Source organism: Glossina fuscipes, unplaced genomic scaffold, assembly GCF_014805625.2.
Source record: "Glossina fuscipes isolate IAEA_lab_2018 unplaced genomic scaffold, Yale_Gfus_2 1, whole genome shotgun sequence".
Lineage (NCBI taxonomy): Eukaryota > Metazoa > Arthropoda > Insecta > Diptera > Glossinidae > Glossina > Glossina fuscipes.
The window spans coordinates 4117452-4138165 of record NW_023998415.1 but is presented as its reverse complement, the minus strand read 5'-3'; the positions used below and the strand labels follow the sequence as shown (position 1 = coordinate 4138165).

The 20714-nt window shown below is 31.5% G+C and overlaps 1 protein-coding gene across 1 annotated transcript; it reads right to left on the bottom strand.

Moving 5' to 3' along the window:
- Positions 1 to 16933: 16933 nt before the first annotated feature.
- On the bottom strand, positions 16934 to 17856 carry LOC119631416 (ras-related protein Rac1). Its single transcript, XM_038023591.1, has one exon. The coding sequence runs from the start codon at positions 17572 to 17574 to the stop codon at positions 16996 to 16998; it is 579 nt and encodes a 192-aa protein (XP_037879519.1). The 5' UTR covers positions 17575 to 17856; the 3' UTR covers positions 16934 to 16995.
- Between the last annotated feature and the right edge of the window lie 2858 nt (positions 17857 to 20714).

Here is a 20714-nt window from a genome sequence, read left to right as displayed (position 1 = left end):
TATTTGAAAAAATAAGTCTGCGTATGTGTGTATGTCTTTACCATCATAAACCTCTTCTTTTATTATAGAAAAGTTGTCTCTATACGTGGAGAACAGTACTTATGAAGCGTTAGAAGTGAGTAAGTATTTGTGCTTATCGCATAGCTGACCATGTCTGGCATGTGAGTGTTAAATATTTTTGCTATTTAATATGAGTTCGTTGGTATTTTTGCGGTCGCTCTTCCTCTACATCGCATAGAACGCGAATGATTAACGTAAGAATTTTCATCTTATATTAGAATTTTTAAATAAATGCGCCATATGGAAATCATTTAAGTGCTAAAAAAAAAAAAAATCTTTTAAATATTAAATCAATGAAAGTATATAAGCTAAGGCAAGAATTGCGTAATGTAATCACATACTTGAATTGCGCAGTTGCGTTGCATAGCGTAATTGCTATCAAATAAAATCAAAGAACTTACTTCACTTACAATGATGTTTAATTGTGGGCTTCCTCCGGATTTTCATTGTTAATGCCATTGATTATTATCGAAAACCTTCATGAAGTTATCAAACTTAATTTTGTTAAATTCGTCCCTATATTAGACGAAAGATTCACGCTATCACTGTAGAGCGATTAGAAGCAGAAATAATTATTATTAGTAAATATTGAGCGATCCTGAGAAAGACTTTATTGTGGGAGACAAGCATATTACCTAACCAGCTCTGAGGTGAAGCGCGCCAGGTAAAATCATCTTGAAATATTTTAAGGCCTTCAGATCGTGTGAACTTCTAAGTAATGGTTACTATTACTCCTGTTATTACTACTAATACTACTACTGTTACTACTAGTACTCTTCTACTAATGAATTATACAGTCACTCGTTAAACTCATCATATAACGTCGCTTCATATGGAAAGTGTCGAATGTCGAAAAAGTGATCAAATCTCAACTATTTTCAACCGCGTTTGTTCTTGACCTAAAACATGTCGATGTAGTGTATTTCGTCAAATCATTTTAAAAATTGCTGAAGACCATAAATCAAGATGGACAGATGGACGGACAAACGGACAGGCTAAGAACGATGTAGAAAGCGATTCAAATTCGATTGGTACAATAAAAGGTGTATCAATCTTAAGCCCTTCTAAATGTTGCATACATCCGCACAAATTTAATACACTCTTGTACCACAAGTGGTATAGAGCATAATTTTGAAACAAACCTCAATAAACCGGGTATTGTCATGCTGTTGTTGTCAACAGCAACGAAGTCCCATTGATGTCTTCCAAATCTGGATAATTCCCAGTTGTCCTTTTAACTTTGAATGGACACTTTTTGATTATTTCACGTTCCATTTGTAAAAATTTCTTTTTACTTTTCTTTGTGTCATAATCCCTTTTGTTTTTCCTTATAAATCTTACCATGAAAAAAAATCCCTCATCCTATGGGACAGGAAGGGCCCAACCGATCACAAATGCCCGTTGGAGCTGTGGATATCAATTCAAAAGCAAAACTTCAACCTTCGTATTTTCTTTACGAGCCATGCACCGAACCCAAGTTTATGCAGAACCATAATATGAATATAATCTACATTGTAAATATATCTCTACCCAAAAAAATTAAGCTATCGACGGTAAATTTGGCGGAAGCGTTGCAAGTTTTTACAAGCAAATTGAGAACACCGCTGCTTCTATAAACATTGATTTGGGTCTTTTACTTACTGGACATAAACTTCAAGAAAAATTGAGAAATAGGCCAAGCCCACTCAACCTTGTAAAGTATAGAAATTTAGTTTTACTCGTTCTGTTTGAATTTTTTTTTTTAATTTAAATGTGAAAATTAGAAAAGAGGAAGAAGACCCCGCTAGGTTAGGATCAACAACTTCATTTTGAAAGAGGTCGACTTAACGTGACGTGTAAATATTTTACTCTTAAAGTGAAATAAAAATTCACGTCTTATAGTCGCCAACGAAAAATATGCGGCTCACTTCACTTTGTTGAAACATTTGTAACGCGTAGAAGAAGGTTTTCGAAACCTTATAAAGGATATATCCTTATGAAGGATATATTACATCGTTTGGTCCTGATCAGTGCCCATATCTCTTACGGGTGTATGTTTGCCGGTACCTTCGCAAAAATTGACAGATTCTTGCACGTAAGCTGCTATTGAAAATGGTTCAAATCGGTTGACGGACACGCCTACATAACAACGTAAAGTGACAATACCGTTGTGTTCAAAAGAAAAAAAAAGTTAGGATTTCACTCATTATCCATACGGTGTAGCAAAAAACATAAAAATTGGCCACGCCCATTCAGGCTGAAAGGGTATCGGAATCTGGCTTTATTTATTTATTTTTTGACGAATCGGTCACAGGCGAATAAAATTTGTCTACTTACTTCGTGGTTTACGGTGCTTGAACAATAAACGAATTATTCGTTGCCTTGAAAAAAATAGAAAAAGAACGAATCAATTAATTCTCTTCGGAGTCTATGACTTTAAAAAATTGTAGATGAAAATATTAAGGAAAAATTTGTTTTTTATTAAAAAAGTATTAAAAAGTTTGCGAATTACAAACGAAATCATCATAATATGTGGAACGATAAGTTCAATGTGACCAGCAGAGGGAAGCATACGTTACCGTTCTGTCAAAGGGGGAGGGTGAAGAAGGCGGTTTCACTTAAGCTTCGCTTTAAATCACAAAGAAAAACTGAGAAGCTAAAAGTCAGGAAGTTAAACATATCCGGTGACTACAGCAGGCAGTCCTATAGTCATACGAATGTTTCGCAATTGTTGTTGGTAGCATGATTTTTTGTTTCATTATTGTTGCTCAAGGTGTATTAAGAAGTATATGACTGCGTAAGCTTTTGAATACGTGTTTGTTGGTTTTATATATATTAGTACAGTTAAGACAATGAATTGGTAACGGTTTCAATAGAATTCTGCAAGAGTGAGAGGCGTGCAGTACGTTAGCGTATATGCAACAATTGTGTTATAGTGTCATTTAGTTTAAAAATTGTTGTTGTTGTTGTTGTTTTGCTTTTGTTTTTATTGTACGCAGTTCTATAGTGCTCGTCCATTTATTTCCTTTAATATTAGCGATCATGTACACACATTCAGCCACGTGGACGAACAAAACAATATTGAACTCTCAACATTTATGTTTATAAGCACATACACGCATGCATGCATTGTCTGCTTGAACGCAAGTTCATTACACTCACTCTTCTTAAAGTCAATAAATCCCATGTTGTGTCTCACTGTCTGTGGTCTTGTTTAAATGTCATATGGACTGGATTTTTGCAAATACTTTATTCTCAGATAAATATAGTGCACGTTTCTCCGTTGTCATCCTCAGCAACATTCAATACACGGGGCATAGGATGGCAGTCGAAAGCGCTGAGAAAAGTTTTTGTGTTTAAAAGAAAACAACAAAACAAAAAAAGAGAGAGAGAGAGAGAGAAAAAAAAAAAGAAAAAAAAAAGTAAATTAAAAATAAAATTGTAGTAACAAGAAACCCGACAGGACTCACGCATTCTGTAAAGAAAATCAATTACAGGTTGATAGTGTGTGAGTGAATTCTGATTCTGATTGTGGACAAACTTGTTATTAGACGTATGATGATGAAAGTTATAAATGTTTGACATACAGTTATGCACTAATAAGATTGGACAGACAGAGAGACAGAGAGACAAACAACACAGACAGACAGACAGACCAACAGATAAAGCAGAAAGTTCAAAGCAAACATGTTTTATCGAACCGATGTTTGGCATTTGCATTCAAATACAAATACTTATATATCCATCTCCTTTTATATAAATATATATATATATATATATATATATATATATATCCCATCCATACTCTCCTATATTTTCAATTTGTTAAATTCAATTTGTGAGACTTTGTCAGCTTACTTTGGCTGCTTGCTAACGCCATATATATACCACAATGGAACTAAAAAAAAAAAACAACAACAACAACAACATTCATGTTGTGAGCACTGAGTCAAATGCAATCATATGTCCGCCTGTCTATCTAATACCCGCACATAGTTACCTTTGTACATAAAACCATTAACCATTACATTCATATTAATTTAAGAATAGAAACGAAGCAAGATTAAGTAAGTAAACTGAAGAGATAGATGAAGAAGTAAAGAGAAAGACGGGAACTTTCCTTATTGTCACTTAAAATTGCTGACGTTGTCTTCTCTTGTGGACGGTTCTTAAATAAAGATATATTAATTTTTTTGTTTTCGTTGTTTTTTTTTTTTGTTTCATTTGAGTAAATGCCAAAATAATTCAAAATGATGCATGTTAATATTTTTAATGAATTATTATTTACATATGCATATATTTTGCAATGAAAGGGTAAGCAATTAAAATTATATACAAATAAACTCTTTTAAGAATGCCCATGAAATGGAAGGAAAGCGTTGCGCCTTGCGTTTGCAGAGTAATTTTTTTGTTTTGTTTTGTTTGGTTTTTTTTTTTTTAACACCAGCAGGTAAGAAATAAAACATTGTAATCTATGTCTTGACGCAAGTGCAGTTAAATCGAAATAACTAAAATCAAACGAAAAGCTTTCACATGTGATTATGATTATGAAAAGAAATGTGAGTGCACTACGAAGCGAAAATTGAAACGAAGCAAACACAACAAATTTGAAAACAACAAATTCATATGATTGCAAATGAAATAAGTTAAATAATGCACATACATCCACACAGAAACACACACATGCACACACACACAGCTCACCTATCAATTTAAGAACAATAATAGTAAATGAACGAACAAATCCATATGCAATTGTAAGTGCAGGAAACTAGGCACTAATACATACATACACTTTATGCAATAACAAGAAGTCGGAATTTTACGGCAAAAAAATAATGCAAATATAAATAAATACAGTTAGTTAGTTATATAAGGACTACAGAAATCATTATCCGAATTGAATTGAATTTAGTTCAAACGATTGGCTTCGGCTGTGAAAGTATGTGTGTTTTTTAAAAAATTTAATTTTTAAGCGAAAATTTCGAAGCAAACTTACATTTATTTATTAATTAAGTATTGACTGATTGGTTGAAAGGTAATAACAAAATTATATAATTATATATTATGAATTAAATAAATATTATATTTATTAATATTAATTAAAAGTGTTAGTTATTTAATCGTTAATCATTTATTATTAATTAATATAATTAATAATAACTCTATAATATTCATTTTTGGTCTCGTCTACCTGTTTTTTTTTTTTTTTTTTGCTCTTCAAAACGCGGGGTACTCCCCAATTTCCACATGCCTTTTAACCCATTTAACCCACTTGCAATATCAAGCTGTGGACGACAATTTCTAAAGTTTTTGCTACCATTGTTTCGCACAGATATTACACGAAGACGGACGGACAAATGGACACCTTTTTCTATGCGGGTTTTTTATATAGAGCTTTTCATCTTCTCTTTCATCATTACGAACGGTTAGTTAGTTAAATTAGTTAGTGGCATAAATGTTTAGATTAGTTTCTTACTAATCAATAATCAGTTTACTAATGTTGCCGGAGTTTGGTTTTTTTTCTTGCTCTTTTTTGTTCTCCTTTCGACTACTTGACTGAAACTAAGTAGCACTTACTTTTATTGGTAAGCTATAGAAACGTTTATATGTATCTTAAATCTTATACCTACATCTTATACATTCCCATCCTATATCTTATATATTATCTATTATGTCGTATAGCTTATATCTTATATCTCAGATATAAGGTCTTATATCTTACATATTTTATATCTTAAGTCTTAGTTCTCATATCTGATGTTATACATTACATCGTATGTCTTATATCTTATCTGTTATATATTATGTCCTGTATCATATACCTAATATCTTAGACCTTAAATGTGATATCTTATATCTAATACCTTATATCTTATATTCTATATTTTATAGCTTATATGTTAAATTTTAAATTTTATATCTTATGTCTTGTATCATGCGTCTGATATATTACATCATATATCTTAACTTATCTTGTAACTTATATCTCATGCATTATAATATATGTCCCATGACATATACATTTAATTTTCTTTAATTATATCAAAAAATCTGTTTAGTTCGCATCGTCGTTCATTGTTTTCGCAATAACGATAATTGATATCTATTTCTACAAACGAAAATATTATGGAATTTCTTTAATTATATGAAAAAATTAAGATAGGATTGAAAACTGAATGATGAATATTTATATACGTATCATAAAATACGTTCCGTCAAATCCAATAATAATAATAAATTTCTCCAATTTGAAAAGAGAAATATAAATAGGTTTGAAAAATTTTTGCCATTATATGTATGCAAGTATGAATGCACATGTTTTGCTTGCATGTGCAATTACGTCGGTATACATTTATATTGTATGTAAGTACTTTTTGATATAATTAAATGCTGAATTCTTTCTTTTCAGCATTTATATGCTTTTTTCTTAATAAATCGAGGCAAAGGCATAAAATTTTTATTTGAAATGATTTGAATACTTAGCCGCTGCAATTTAAATTATTGTCATTTATATGCAGCGGAAATGCTTATGTTAAATCCGAAGCGGCCCTAAAATTTTCTTAACTCCGATCAAAATAAATAAATAAGAAAAAAAAACTAAATCAGCGAGAATAAAACAAAGAGTTTTAAAATCGCAAAACAAGCATTTCTGGCATAGTTTGTGATTGCAAAAGAAAAGAGATGAAATATTCATTCAAAAGCACAAGCGTTGCTCTACCTTGAAAAGTGTGAAAAATATTTCTGATTATTATTTTTTTGTCTCTACGTCTTTAATTGTCCTGAACTCAAACCGTAGGCAATTTATTTCATTTAAGATTCGAACATAAACAAAAGATTTTCTTTTTGTTTTGTTATATATACTATCTGAGGTAAATTAATTGGTGTTCTATTTATTGCCATGTTGTTGCTGTTTAGGTAAATTTAATACAAATTGTGCAGAAAAGACTTTTAAAACTATAAATTTTACACATCAAGTCATAATGAATCTCTTAAAGCAAAACTCAATCAAATCATACTAAAAAAAAAAAAAAAAAACAACAACAACAACAACAAGTAAAAACTCTATAGTCGAGCACGGTGCATCAGTAAATACCCTACACAATAGGCTATTAGCATAAGCGTTCGTATCTGGGGCAAAACACATCAGTGTACCAAATTTCATCAAATTATCATTAAGATTTTCGCCCTCCAGGCTGTTAAGATAAGCTAAGATTGAGCTTAATCCGCCTGAGTGGCCGAGTAGTAGCAAGAGTGTCGACTAGGAACTCTCAATGATCGTGGTTTCAAATCTCAAGTGCGGTAGAGTTTTTCATAAAAGTCGAAAGCCCTAGATGCTGAGGCTTTTTTATTCCCCTAATAAATTTATGATAATACTAAGAATTATAATAATAATAATAATAATAATAATAATAATAATAATAATAGATCAAACTTAGAATCACTTTAAGATGGGTCGTCTAACACAAGTCCTTAATTTATCGCAAATGGTGTAGACAATCAAATCATCTATGTACCAATCGTTAAGAAGCTGATTGATGCCAGTTGCGGTAGGTTTTCATAGATATTAAGTTGCAGACTAAGTTATATATATATATATGTATGTGAACACCTGCTTCCACTTTACGTTCTTTAATGTTTTAAAGTTCATTCTTCGTACACGTAAGTTACACGTAAGCATATTTTCTATATATATTTAGGGGGTAAAGTACTCTTCTAACCGGTATTTTTTAGTGTTTCATAAACGAAATAGCGTAGTGTGGGACTTGAAAAAAAAGGCAAAAAGTTGACCGCCAAAAAAAAAAGGCAGTGAACAGTGCAAACTTTGGAGAATTTGTGACATGTGAAGTGCAAAACATCAACAGCAAAAAAAAAAAAAAAAAAGAAAAAGAAAAAGCCGATTCAGTTGAAAAACACAGTTTTGTTATGTACATTTTTGAAAAAATACTTTCATATAATATTTCAAATTTCAGGTGCTTTCTAACTTTTCTTTTTAATCTACAAGTTGTTTTTTTTTTCTTGTTCTTTACTTTAAACTTTAATTTTTAAAGTTTAGACTTTAAATTTTAACCTTAAGTTAAAATTTTTATTGAATACCGGTCGACATATATTCCGTAGTTAGTTAGATTGAACCAAGTTAGAGCAGATTGAACGAAAATAAAATGATTGAATAACATTTCGCAAGAAGGCGGTCGAACGCATTACTTTGAACTTAACAGACCGCGGAACTTTCTTATTTATATACGCATATCACATGCATAGGGGAGGATAGTTTTATCTCATTGATTTAATTTCCTTCCTATCTTGATCGAGACCTATGACGTAGCATAAAAAATATGAGAAACAAAGAACTTCGTACATATGTTTCGAAAGCATTCTTAAGAATTTTAAATAATTTGGTAATTTACTCTTTTGTTTTTCAATAATAATTTGTTGTTGTTGTTATTGTTGCTTTTATTATTGAATCATTTGTGTATTCGTTTATTATTCAAATGTATTTAAAGTAATAATTGTGCTCTTCTGTGTATGAGTATTCCTTTTAAGATTACACGTCACAAGTACGTTAATAGTTCTCATCTAATGGCTCTTTCCGCAATCTAGAATCTTTATTATAATTCTAAACAGTGTCGCCAAAGAAAATGAAAATGATATGTTTACCATCGTAAAAGTGTTTATGCAACGGTTTGCAAATAATATTTCACTGGGATCAAGAGTTAGCTATCAGAGGCTACGCATAGGGCAACAGTTTGTAAGCAACTGAAATTTATATAAGTATCAGTGTTTAAATTCCTTATAGTCAAAGTTTCGGAAATTGTCATATACTTTCCATGGAACAACCGATTTCAATACGGGGAATTTATTTGCCCAGCTCTTAATATCATAGGTCGTTACGCTTTCTCTTATGCCATAAGAATCAGCTTCGCATACAAGAAGTTTGAATGGGGAATGAACTAAGAAATTGTTTCCCCTTTTCTCGCATATCTAACTCCTCTCAATGCTAGAGTTTTCTTTTAACCAAAGGGCCTGAAAAGTCCTTCCTGAACCAAAATTTGGAATTGCAAATTCGCTTATAAGCCTATGAATAAATATCGGTCGATGAAGGCATATCTCGCATAACCTTCATTTTCTTTACCTTAGGAAAAGTGTCATGCACACTTTTTACATAAGCATTAATACTCAAAGGAACAATTACAAAAATGGGAAATTCCATTTCGAAAAAGTATCTCGTCTTTTGAAGCTGTTCCCAAAAGAAATCATATTTCATTGCGTTCCATCATAACAACTAAACAATAAGTCATCTATTCAAATATGTTTTCGTTGGAAGAAATATAGGCAACGGGGAGCGTAGGACGTTCCAGATGATAGTTGCAAGTATTTCTTGAGACCGTCTACGAGTATGGACTTCTTCAGACTGAAAACTCACGATGTTATAACTTTTGGCATATCTCGTCCTCTTAATCTCGTAATTGCATCAGTTATCGCTGCTAACATTCCTTAGTGATAGTTTTGTAGTCGATATTGTTGATTCACATACTCTCTATTATGATTATTTGGCTTGGGCATTATAGGTCATCGACCGTTCATCTTTCCTAAGAATTTAGTAGCGCTATCCTTCAAATTACGCAGGAAAAGTAAAGTTGCCCGCAAATTACATTTATGACCTGTATATGGATGCATCACTTGCCAAATCGGGTAACTCCATTTTTGGAATTTTGTTAAATTTTAATATCAAAGCACTTCATTAGCTCCTAACTGTACATATTCAAAACGAATTTCTCTAATAATAAGTATTGACACCACTAAATGACAAAATCATTGTGGCCACTGAACAATAAAGAATTTATTCATAATTCTTTCTCCTTTTTCTCAACTTCTTGTTTTGTTGAGTTAATCGATTTGGCAAGTGAAGCATCTTTATATCTGGTCAAAGCTCCAAAAAATTATATTGTGCATGTTTTAGTCTGATAATTTCTGGCTTAAATGTAGAATGAAGAAGTCACAGTTTTGTTCTACACCCTACAATGTTACCAAACTAATTTGTAGGTTCCAAATAGATTGCCCTATCCACATTGTGGCTTCCTATAAAGACAATGTTTATCATCTAAGTCTTGAACTGAAAAAGTGCCATTTATGTGTTGGGATAAAACTTTGATAACCATCATCTTAAATTATTAAATCGGTACACGAGGATTCAATGCCCAATGCGATAGACCATATTTCAATTACGATTGGTGTAGGGCCATAATTGTAATGAATACTCGATCGGTAAACGCGAAGAACATATCTTTTTCAGAGTAAGACCGAATTCTATCCTTCTTAACCCATTTCTTTTGCTCTACACACCAGTGCGTTTTTATACGCGTATAAAGGACGTATGTAGACCGATGATCAAATATATATATAAATATTGCAGAATATCTTCTAATTGAAAGTCCGTTAAGATTACTTTCGCATTGAGTTGTTAGACGGCTTTGCCGGAAATAGACGAAAAACGGACGAACGCTCCGACGGAACCGAACATTCGCGTAGTTTTTTTTTCTTTTTTCAAAACATAAATAGCGTTTCTTTCAGAACAAATTCGCTCTGCCTTTTTCTTTTCTTAAGAAAATGCGTTTTGTTAATTCACGCCTAAAGCCATGCTTTACATTTTTTTGTAGAAATCATATAAAAATTGTCATATCTGTAAATATATTGCATATATATATGCATGCAGGCATATACATGGGTATTTTATCCATTTAATTAGACCACAAGAACAATATAAAAATAAAAAATTAGTTTTCTAAATATTTAATAAATTTTTGTTTTTTTTTTTGTTTTTCTGTATACAAACCTAATCTCAATTACAACATATAAATCATAACGCAAGCTATAAGTACCTTCTTACGATATACCTTTACGTGTATGTATGTTCGCATTCGTATATAGAATGTGATACAAATTTACAATATTGTGTATATGTAACACATCACATATTTGTATGTGAATACACAATATTTAAACCTTTGTAAAGATATTATCTCCCATTGTTATTGTCGTCGTTGTCTTATGTTGTTGGGCATTCAACAAACGCTTTCATGTTTATATCAGACATGTAAATATGTAATTGAAATATTTTGTGGCCCTGTGTGCATACATACCTAACAAGATTTGTACGTTTATATGAATTATGATTGCATGAAATTTTGTGTGAATAATTTGTTTTGTCGTTGATTTTGTATATGATTTGTTGCATTTTGTCATATGAACATTGAGTTAAATATTTGTTGTTGTTGTTCTTTTTGTTGTTATAATTTTGGTTTGTCCCTAATCAACCTTTGTGTTGAAAGATTGTATGTCAGCACAATAACATAAAAATGAAAATTTTTCCCCAGACTTTTTAATTATATATTTGAATGACTTTTTATATAATTATATATATATGTGTATTTATATATAGACATACATGTGCAAACGTATTTTTGCTTTGTAGCGAATTTCATATACCAACCATCTAAGATGAAATCACAGTTTGAGATCACATTTCTCCAATATATTGATGTAATTCTAATAGAAATTAAGTTCCATCTTTAGATTAGTAAAATACCAAGTATCTCTTAGCAAAATTGCTTCAATTTGTCTGCGTGTCACGTCCATTTGCAATCTAGGACTGATGAAAATTACCAATATGTTATGATTAACCCTAATCATATAACATGTTTTTATAACGAATCATACCATGATGTGACCCTTAGTCACTTGTCAAAACCATGGAAGTAATTAAAATGTCATTGTTATAACTTACACTAGATGTGGTGCAAGCGTATATTAAGTTTATGCGAATGCATACAATATCCAAAAGGATTTGAGTCAGACATAACAAATGATAGGAAATCACTTTCTGAATTGAATGATAGGGAATCACTTTCTGAATTGATCACTTCTCATATAACGCCTCATATTAATAATTGTATTAAACAAGGTGACGTAGGATATTTAACTGTGGACCCTGGCTCACTACAATGTTTCTTTCACTTGTTTTTATTTATGGTTTAAATTCATTTATTCGCTTGAAAAACCAAACGAGCTTTGTATAAACATAGGCCGTATATACAGATAATGACGTTTGGTGATAGCTACAGTGAATACTCAGTCGGGAAAGGCTTATCACACTTATCGATTGAGCACGTATCCACTAGGCTGCGGCCAACACCTTCCTATTCCTGTCTTTCTTTCTCTTTCCTGAGCGTTCTTCTTGAGCGATACCGCGTTACGCGATACACACATCCCCCTGAGTGATTGGTCATATAATAGAAAGAAGAAAATTGCAGTTCAAAGACCCATCGTAGTCCGATAAGGACGTCAAACATTCAAAGCTATTCATAGCATATAAATTTTCTGAAGTCTTTAATGACAATTTCTAAGAGTCGTAAACAGGTTGATACAATTAGCATATTCTGAGGCATTGTAGGGCCGTAGTAACACATTTGATTGGCGGGAAATTTCGTATTTTACATCAAACTTTTCAATTTGAAAATATATTGAATATGCTCTCTAGCTATCGTATGGTTCATGCTGAGTATCGGCTGGATCTGCTTTGGCAGACAATTTTTGGCAGTGCCATGCCACACAATGTCCTAAATTTGCTGTATTCAATGCATTTCACACACCCAGCGAAGAGCATCGAAAATGCTCTTCTTTTTTTTTTAGGCCACGAGAGCTTGTACATACTAAATACACTAAATAGGAAGATTCGATATGATGCTTTTTATCTGGTTGCCCTGCTTGTAGTAACACAACACGACAAAACTTTCCCGCCCATCTATTATATCATATGTTTATCTGCGTTTTGGTTAAATCAGGAAATGCAAACATTTGTAATGAAGCAGGGGAGTTTGTTACATTTTTCTTTCTCAAAAGAAAAAAAAAAGTAAAATCAATTGTGCTTCTATTGTTTTTCATCCGCATAATAATAACCTCAATCTCGCAACAAACGGTTAGAGCGCGCGAACCTATTCGAATAGGGATATTAAAATTTACTTATTGTACCTATCAAGCAGTCTACAGAAATTAAAATCAAGTTACAAGTCTTAAGCAATTGTACTGCAAATTAATATTAATTAAAATATTTCAATCTACTTTTGCCTTTCATTGATTTTGCAAAAAAAAAAAAAAAAAAAAATCAATCTCTAAAATAAAATATAATATAAACATTATTTTCTTTTTTTTTTTTAATCAAACGAAAAAAAAAAAACACTTTATTGCAATTTTGCATTAATTTTGATATGTAATTAGGTGTAAAAATAAAAATAAGAAAAATTAAAAACACAATTCGAAGAGAAATTGAAAACACAATTTGCATACGTTTCTATAAAGCTCGGAAACAAAGGCAATTAATTTTGTGTATAATTTTTTGCAAGAAAATATTCAGAGTGTGGTAGGTGCAAAATATAGACAACCGTTAATTAAAATTTAAAGCACTCTACTTCCTAACGTCAAAATTAGAATTAAAAAGTATTCTCTTCTTCTTATTCATTTTTCAATGAATACGAAAACGTTTGCATATATATATATATACATATATAATAAAAAATCATATACGATAAACTATGCCTAGAGACGTAATGTTTTAGAAGCAAATAACACACACACACACACACACACACACACACACACACACACATAAATATACACATGCATATATAAATGTTTATAACTAATGTAACATCATTAACGAGTTGATATGCATGCATTTATTACATCGCAGTATTTGTAGCACTCATTTCGTTCAGTTAACTGGGCAGAAAATATATATTTAAAACTTTCATAAATAAATAAATTATAATAGAATGAATATAAGATATAAAACCTGCATCTTGAACCTGCGAATGAATATATGAAGACACACCAAGAATAAGTGAAGATAAGAACTGGAAACTATATAAAAACAGTCTCTCTTTAGTTCTTTATACATAGATTTTCTTTTTATACTCTACACTACTACTACTACTATATTGCGAGTTCGCGACGACGCATTTAACGCCCACAAGTGCTTAGGGTAAATCTGCCTTTTATTAAATCGATCGATTCCGAATCATTTTCGAGAATTTACCTAAACTTGGCTGCTTGTCTGGCTGTCTGTCTCTCCGTTTAATGTCTACAGATTGCAATGTTTTGAGATATTTTGATGAAGTTTGAACTAGGATGGTCCGGGATCTTCCTGCTCTTTCGGCCACTTCTCATATCATGCCTTATTTTTAGAAGCCGTTGTATTACAAAAAAAATTGCAATTTTCAAAATTTCTCGACAAAAGTCGCTGGGTACTAATATTCCGATGTTTTAAAATGTTGTGAAAATTTCCTTTCGGTTGTGGCAATTTTTTCAAGCCTTTCTCATATAAATGCTCCTATAAAAACTGAATATTTCTATAGTAAAAAGATGTAGTTTCGAATAGTGAAAGTTAGTTCGTAATAGCAAATTTACAAAGAAATTAACCTTACCGAATATGGACCACGTTGATCTACTCTTTGAATACCAACGCATGTACAAGTCACGGGAAATGTAAGCCTTTATACGCCAAAAGGACCTAATTGTTAATGTTTTATAACGAAAATTTATTTATATTAGTAGCTTCACCTAAAAATTAGACGGACTAAATTTGAGTCACATAGAATCTCGCGCCATATAAGATATCTCGAGTGAATAGTAAACTCTTCAAAGAAAAAAAATGTAATCTCTAATCTTTTGTGATAAAAATTGATACGGAATCGTGATTCATAGGCAATTTGGGTCCGATAGATCTATCTTTTAGACCCTAATATACATAGGGATTATCATAATACATAAGCCCTCATATGGAGAGAAAGTGCAATTTCTTTATTTTCGATGATCGAAACTGAAATTATACTGGGTTCACGTTATGTGATACTTTGACCATCCTCCAATATGGGGGCCTTTGCCGGAAAATTAAATTGTAATTTCGTTTGTTGCCTTATTGCCAAAACAAGTGGTGTGTAGGATGTCTCAGATCGCCCTTATCTGACTTTAATGTAAAAGTGGTGTAGGATATACGTAACGGTCAGCGTTGCCTGACTATAATGTCCTCACTAGATGTAATTATAAGTCGTTAAGCGTGTTTAACTAAACTCAACAGCGTAAATAAAATATTGTAGAGTTCGTTTCAATTTTAATCAGCGGATGGGGAAATTGCTTATTGGGCAAGTTTAAGCAGATCTCGCTATCCGCACTGATCACAGATCCATACACTGTTCGATTTTTTTTCTAGGAATTAATTCCTATGTTGTGCAATGAATTGCTTACCATAACAATTACTTGGGTACCGAAACAATCTCTTGCAAGCACGTACTTCCAATGTATTGAACCGAATGAATGGAACATTGTGTAGGCTTATTGCTGCAGCGAGTGTATTAAAAATTGTATTATCCAAGCATTGGACTTAAAGAGTTCACACAAAAAGCCACACCACTGCATGTAGGAACATTAAATGAAAATTCCGTTTAAGTTCGTCATCTCAGTATCAGATTTATCATCTCAGATAGTTGTGTACAAATTGTTTAAAACTGATGGGCATTCTATTGGGTCTTACAGTGCGTTTACCGGAAAGATTTCTATCGATTGTAATTTCGTCATACAAAAAGATATCAAATGAAATGAACCGACAATTAATTGTTACTTAAGTAAAATTCAATTAATGAGAGTTGAAAAAAAAAGAGTTTGTTTTGCCGTCGGTAATACAGTATCTATTGGTGTGACTGTCTGCTTGCTCATACCAAAAAAAAAAAAAAAAAAAAAAACGAAATTCAAAAATGAAATTGAAGTTGACAGTGACCGTAACAAATAATGGAGAAGAAAGCAAAATGATGCTTGTATGAAAACGCTAACGAAATTGTGGAGTTGCAGTCAATCATTTTATTTTTTTTTTTTTAATTTTTCTTTATTTTCATCATTTACCATATGAGTTTATATATAAATAAAAAACGATATATAAGTAGAATGAAATTAACCACTTAATGATGTGAATGTAATGTAAACGCGCACGAGTTTAAGTGAAAACATTTGACGAAATGAATGAAATCACAGTCAGTGCATTCGCACTATTACTGTTACTACTACTGTTACAATAAATCATTATAATGTAGTTGATTTGTAACTCCCTCGATCGATATGAAATGTTGCCGATTTTGTTTAATTGTTGATCTACATTCTTCTTTTTTTTTTTTTCCTTATATATATATATATATATATATATATATAACTATTTCAATTAGAAGAATATACCTTTTAAATAAATTTGATTATTTTCAAATTTAGGTAAATCGAATCGAGAGTATATTGTATATATATGAAAAGAATTTAAATCCGATGAGGTTATCTACACTTTTACATACACGTAGATAAGTGAAAATTTTGCATTGCAATCCTATCAATCAATTAATATCAAAGACAAATAAAAACTTTTTCCCTGTAACTGTAAAATAAATTCATTCATGTACTTGCAGCTTTTCAAGCTAAATCTTTGCAAATTTAAATGAATTTCACGCTCGCTATATGAATAGGTGCGATAATGTGGGTATCAAAAGTTCGTTGTAAGCCTGTTTCTATTGTAATTTGAATTCGCCATAAGTTCTCTTTCGAAAGAATTTGTTTTTTACTCTTGACATTTCTCTCTTCATTTATTAACATTTGGCGTTTTTTATTTTTATTTTTTTTTTTTTTTATATAAAATTAAGTCGACAAAAGACAAACGAATCAAACAACAAAGTAACACATTTATCTGTTATACATATATCTAAATGTATATTATGTATATAAATGGATTGGATTTTCTTTTTGTCTTCATTTTTTTTTTTTTTTTTTTTTTTTTTTGTTTGTCAACTTTTGTGCCTACTAATGTTAGTTTTTTTTATTTGCATAATAAATTTTCTTACACACACACACACACAACTTATAAATAATTTACAATAATATACATTTACGTGATCTCTTGACACGCATAACTGGGCATAATACGGAACGTATGGCCTCATCGAAGACAGTTTTAAGCCCTTTTTGCGTTAGGGCTGAACATTCTAAATATTTGACAGCACCGATCTCTTTCGCCATGGCTAAGCCTTGTGGATATGTAATGGGTGTTAGTTTTTTATCTTTCAACTTTTCTATGGTCGCCTTATCGTCGCGTAAATCTAACTTTGTACCCACTAGAATGATTGGCACATTAGGACAGTGATGACGTACTTCAGGATACCATTTAGCCCGTACATTCTCAAATGAAGCTGGATTTACCAAAGAAAAGCAAATTAGAAATACATCAGTTTGGGGATAAGACAAAGGTCTCAAACGATCGTAATCCTCTTGGCCGGCCGTATCCCAAAGACCCAAATTAATTGGTTTAGCATCAACCATAACATTAGCTGAATAGTTATCAAATACTGTTGGTATATATTCTCCAGGGAACGCATTGGTTGTGTAACTGATTAGTAAACATGTTTTACCCACGGCACCATCGCCAACCACCACACACTTAATAGCTTGCATATTTTAAAGTGTATAATTTATTTTTTAATTTATTATTTTTTTTTTTCTTCAAAAATATGTTAACTCAAATACTTCAAGTACATATATGTCTATATATTTTTTTATATAATGATATTGTATTATTTTAATTAATCTGTCTTTATGAACAAAATGAGTAATTCCGTGCAAGTTTCAGTTTTGCTTTGGTATCTAACCGATACAATTACAATTACAACGATACTCAAGCGCAACCAAACAGTTTGAAATCTCTGCTGGAACTAAAAAAAAAAAAAAAAAAATCAAAAAAAATTAAATCCAAAATATTTATTAAAAACTTGATACCAGTGTTGCTCAAACTATTTCAATTGAATGCACTTTGTATGAAATTACATTATAAGAGTTATGACAAGACACCGCCCTCGATCCATATATATTGAATCAACTTTTAATTTTGTTCTACCTTTCACGCTTAACATAATTGTTTCAGTTATTTACTTACTTATATGAATATCAAGAATAAAGTTAAAGTGAATAGTGGAAGTTTTGTTCTTCTTTTTTAGAACGTCTTTCCATAACTTAAGACCATTCTAAGTATGTTGCTGTTATGGACTTCGTTAAGCTATTCAAACGTTGTTATTATTGCACTTGTATTTAAACAGATGTGGCTTAATAGGTCTTTAAACATTAATAAGAATGAGAAAAGTGTATTCGGTTGTGCGCGAATTTTTTTAGACCCATTACTGTTACACTATTTTTCTAAAATAATTTTGTGAAAACTTATATCTTGTGTCTCTGTTGTAGTCCATGAGCAACGAGCAAGAAACGAAGAGAGCAAAAGTGTTCACTGTTTTTATTATATAAGCGTGTGAGTGTTGAAAGCGTACTTTTTGAAAAGTTTGGGTCATTTTCATAATTTAGAAAAAAAAACTAGAATTTCATTTTCTATAATAATGAGTAGGCGTGGCTGAATTTTTCTATTTTCAGAATAAAAGTGGAAATTTATACGGGGTATGTGTTGTATTTTATGAGTAATAAGCAGACAACACCGAAAGCAAAGTTGTTCACATTTTTTTTCCCATAGGAGTGTGGATTACGTAAGAGTGTGTCTTGAATCATTTCCAAATTCTTTTGCAAGTTTGTACGCAATGTCTTCATTTTTACGAGCAGGAAAATGTTTACCACAGATACTATACCGTTGCGTAGACAGACAGATGGACAGATGAACAGACGGACATGCTTGGGTGCACTCCGAATTTGAAGCTAAGGATTTATATAGTTTGTAGAAATTTTCAAGTCTGCTTTCAAAAAAAAAATTAAACTATGATACACTATAATATTGGGTAGGCGTAGTCACTTTTTATCTGCTGCAGTTTATAATTAAGCGGTAAAAAAACGATTTTCGATTCCTTTTGAAAAACGGAAGTATTCTTAGTTTACTGTGGACGTGTTCTACGACCGATTTCGTTCATTTTCAGTACTAGCCTGGGTGCAATAACTTCCAATTTCTCTGCTAAATTTGAAGTCCATAGCTTGATTTTTGCTATCAGAAGAAGAATGTTTGCAATAGACATTTTTCAGATGGACAGACAGTTTGATCGACGGACGTGCTTAAATCCATTCAGAATTTGATGTTGGTCAAGATTATATACATTTTGTAAGGTTTCTGACAATTCCTTCTGAACGTTGCACTCGTTTTGACAAGTTGAAGTATATTCGTCATCCTTCGGTATGGGCATAAAAAGACAAAAAATATATATAAAATAAATAACGGGAACATTTGTTATTTGGTGTTATGATCTTTATCTGAAATTATATTTTTAGTGTGTGGGTTCTTTTTGTAAATCAATTGAGAATCTCTGTTATACGTTGTCTAAAGAGCCGAAGATAAAGAGTACTAGATAGAAAACCAGACAGGGAGAGAGAGAGAGAGAGAGAGAGAGAGAGAGAGAGAGAGAGAGAGAGAAAGAGAGTGGGAGTGAGAAGGAGAGAGAGAGAATAAGAAATAGCGTCATTCTTTCTAAAAAATTTATCTGTTTCTTGCTTTTTCTTTCTAACCTCTCCTTTCGTTTAACCTGAAGTGTTGTTCGATATCCGACAGTGTTGTTCTTCTTTTAAGAGTAGTTTTAATATTATTAAGCATTATGCTCCGTGTTTGAACTGAATGATCGATTGAGTGCAGGCGTCCCTCGCTTAACACGGTGCGCTTGTTTAAGATTTCAATCAACTTTGAGAAAAAAAAAAGAAAATAGATTAGCTGTAATTTTTGATGAAAATTAATTTTGTAATTGTCATCATTATTTTTTATATATCTTTTTTTTTAATTCTTTTACTTCATCGTAATATTGAATTCAAAATTTTTTGTTTTTTTTTTTAATGACAACTTTACGTGAACTTACGAAAAAGGAATTTTAAAAAAATTTTACAATTTAGGATTTTGTTACGCGATATGCATTGCGTTGATTTACATTATAACATGATTTTGATACAATGCGACTAATGTTTCCATACAACGCAGTAAACAATTTTTTTCATATATTTTGTACCTTTAGAGGACATTATGTTATACCATATGAAAGTTTTAACAAAAGAAAAGAAAATAAATAAATAAATAAAAAGGTTTGGATAAAACACGACGCGAATTAAGCGTATTAATCGAGGGGAACCTGTATCTGATATTTAGTGTGGCCGTTTCTCTCTCTCTCTCTCATGACTTTTAAGCTTATATAAATACATTCTCTTGATTGCATTTTTTTTATATTCTTCACCTTTTTTTCGCAACATTTTCTTACGCTATTGAACATTTTATTGCTGGATGACTCACTTATGACTGTACATACTGTTCATTGCTTGTTAATGCTGTCTCTCTTCTCTCCGTACTGGAACATCTGTGTTTTTAATGCTGCCCATTGAATAATACCGGAGTCGATATGATATATTATTTCATCAGTTTGTAACCCTCAGAAGCAATATTGATTGGAAACCTTTTAAAGTATATCTTGATTAGCGTTAAGCCTTGTTTCTCTACTGATCTATCTCTATGTCTATCTTTATACCTATGCGGCATCAGTGGTTGAACTGGTTAAGTTTGCGTTTACAGCCAAAAAAAAAAAAAAAAAAACAGAAATTCGACTTATTCCATCGCCCGAAATCAGAGTTTATTT

What these genes read in the sequence shown, in the direction of transcription:
- LOC119631416 (XM_038023591.1), bottom strand. Translation starts at nt 17,574, where the DNA reads ATGCAAGCTATTAAGTGTGTGGTGGTTGGCGATGGTGCCGTGGGTAAA.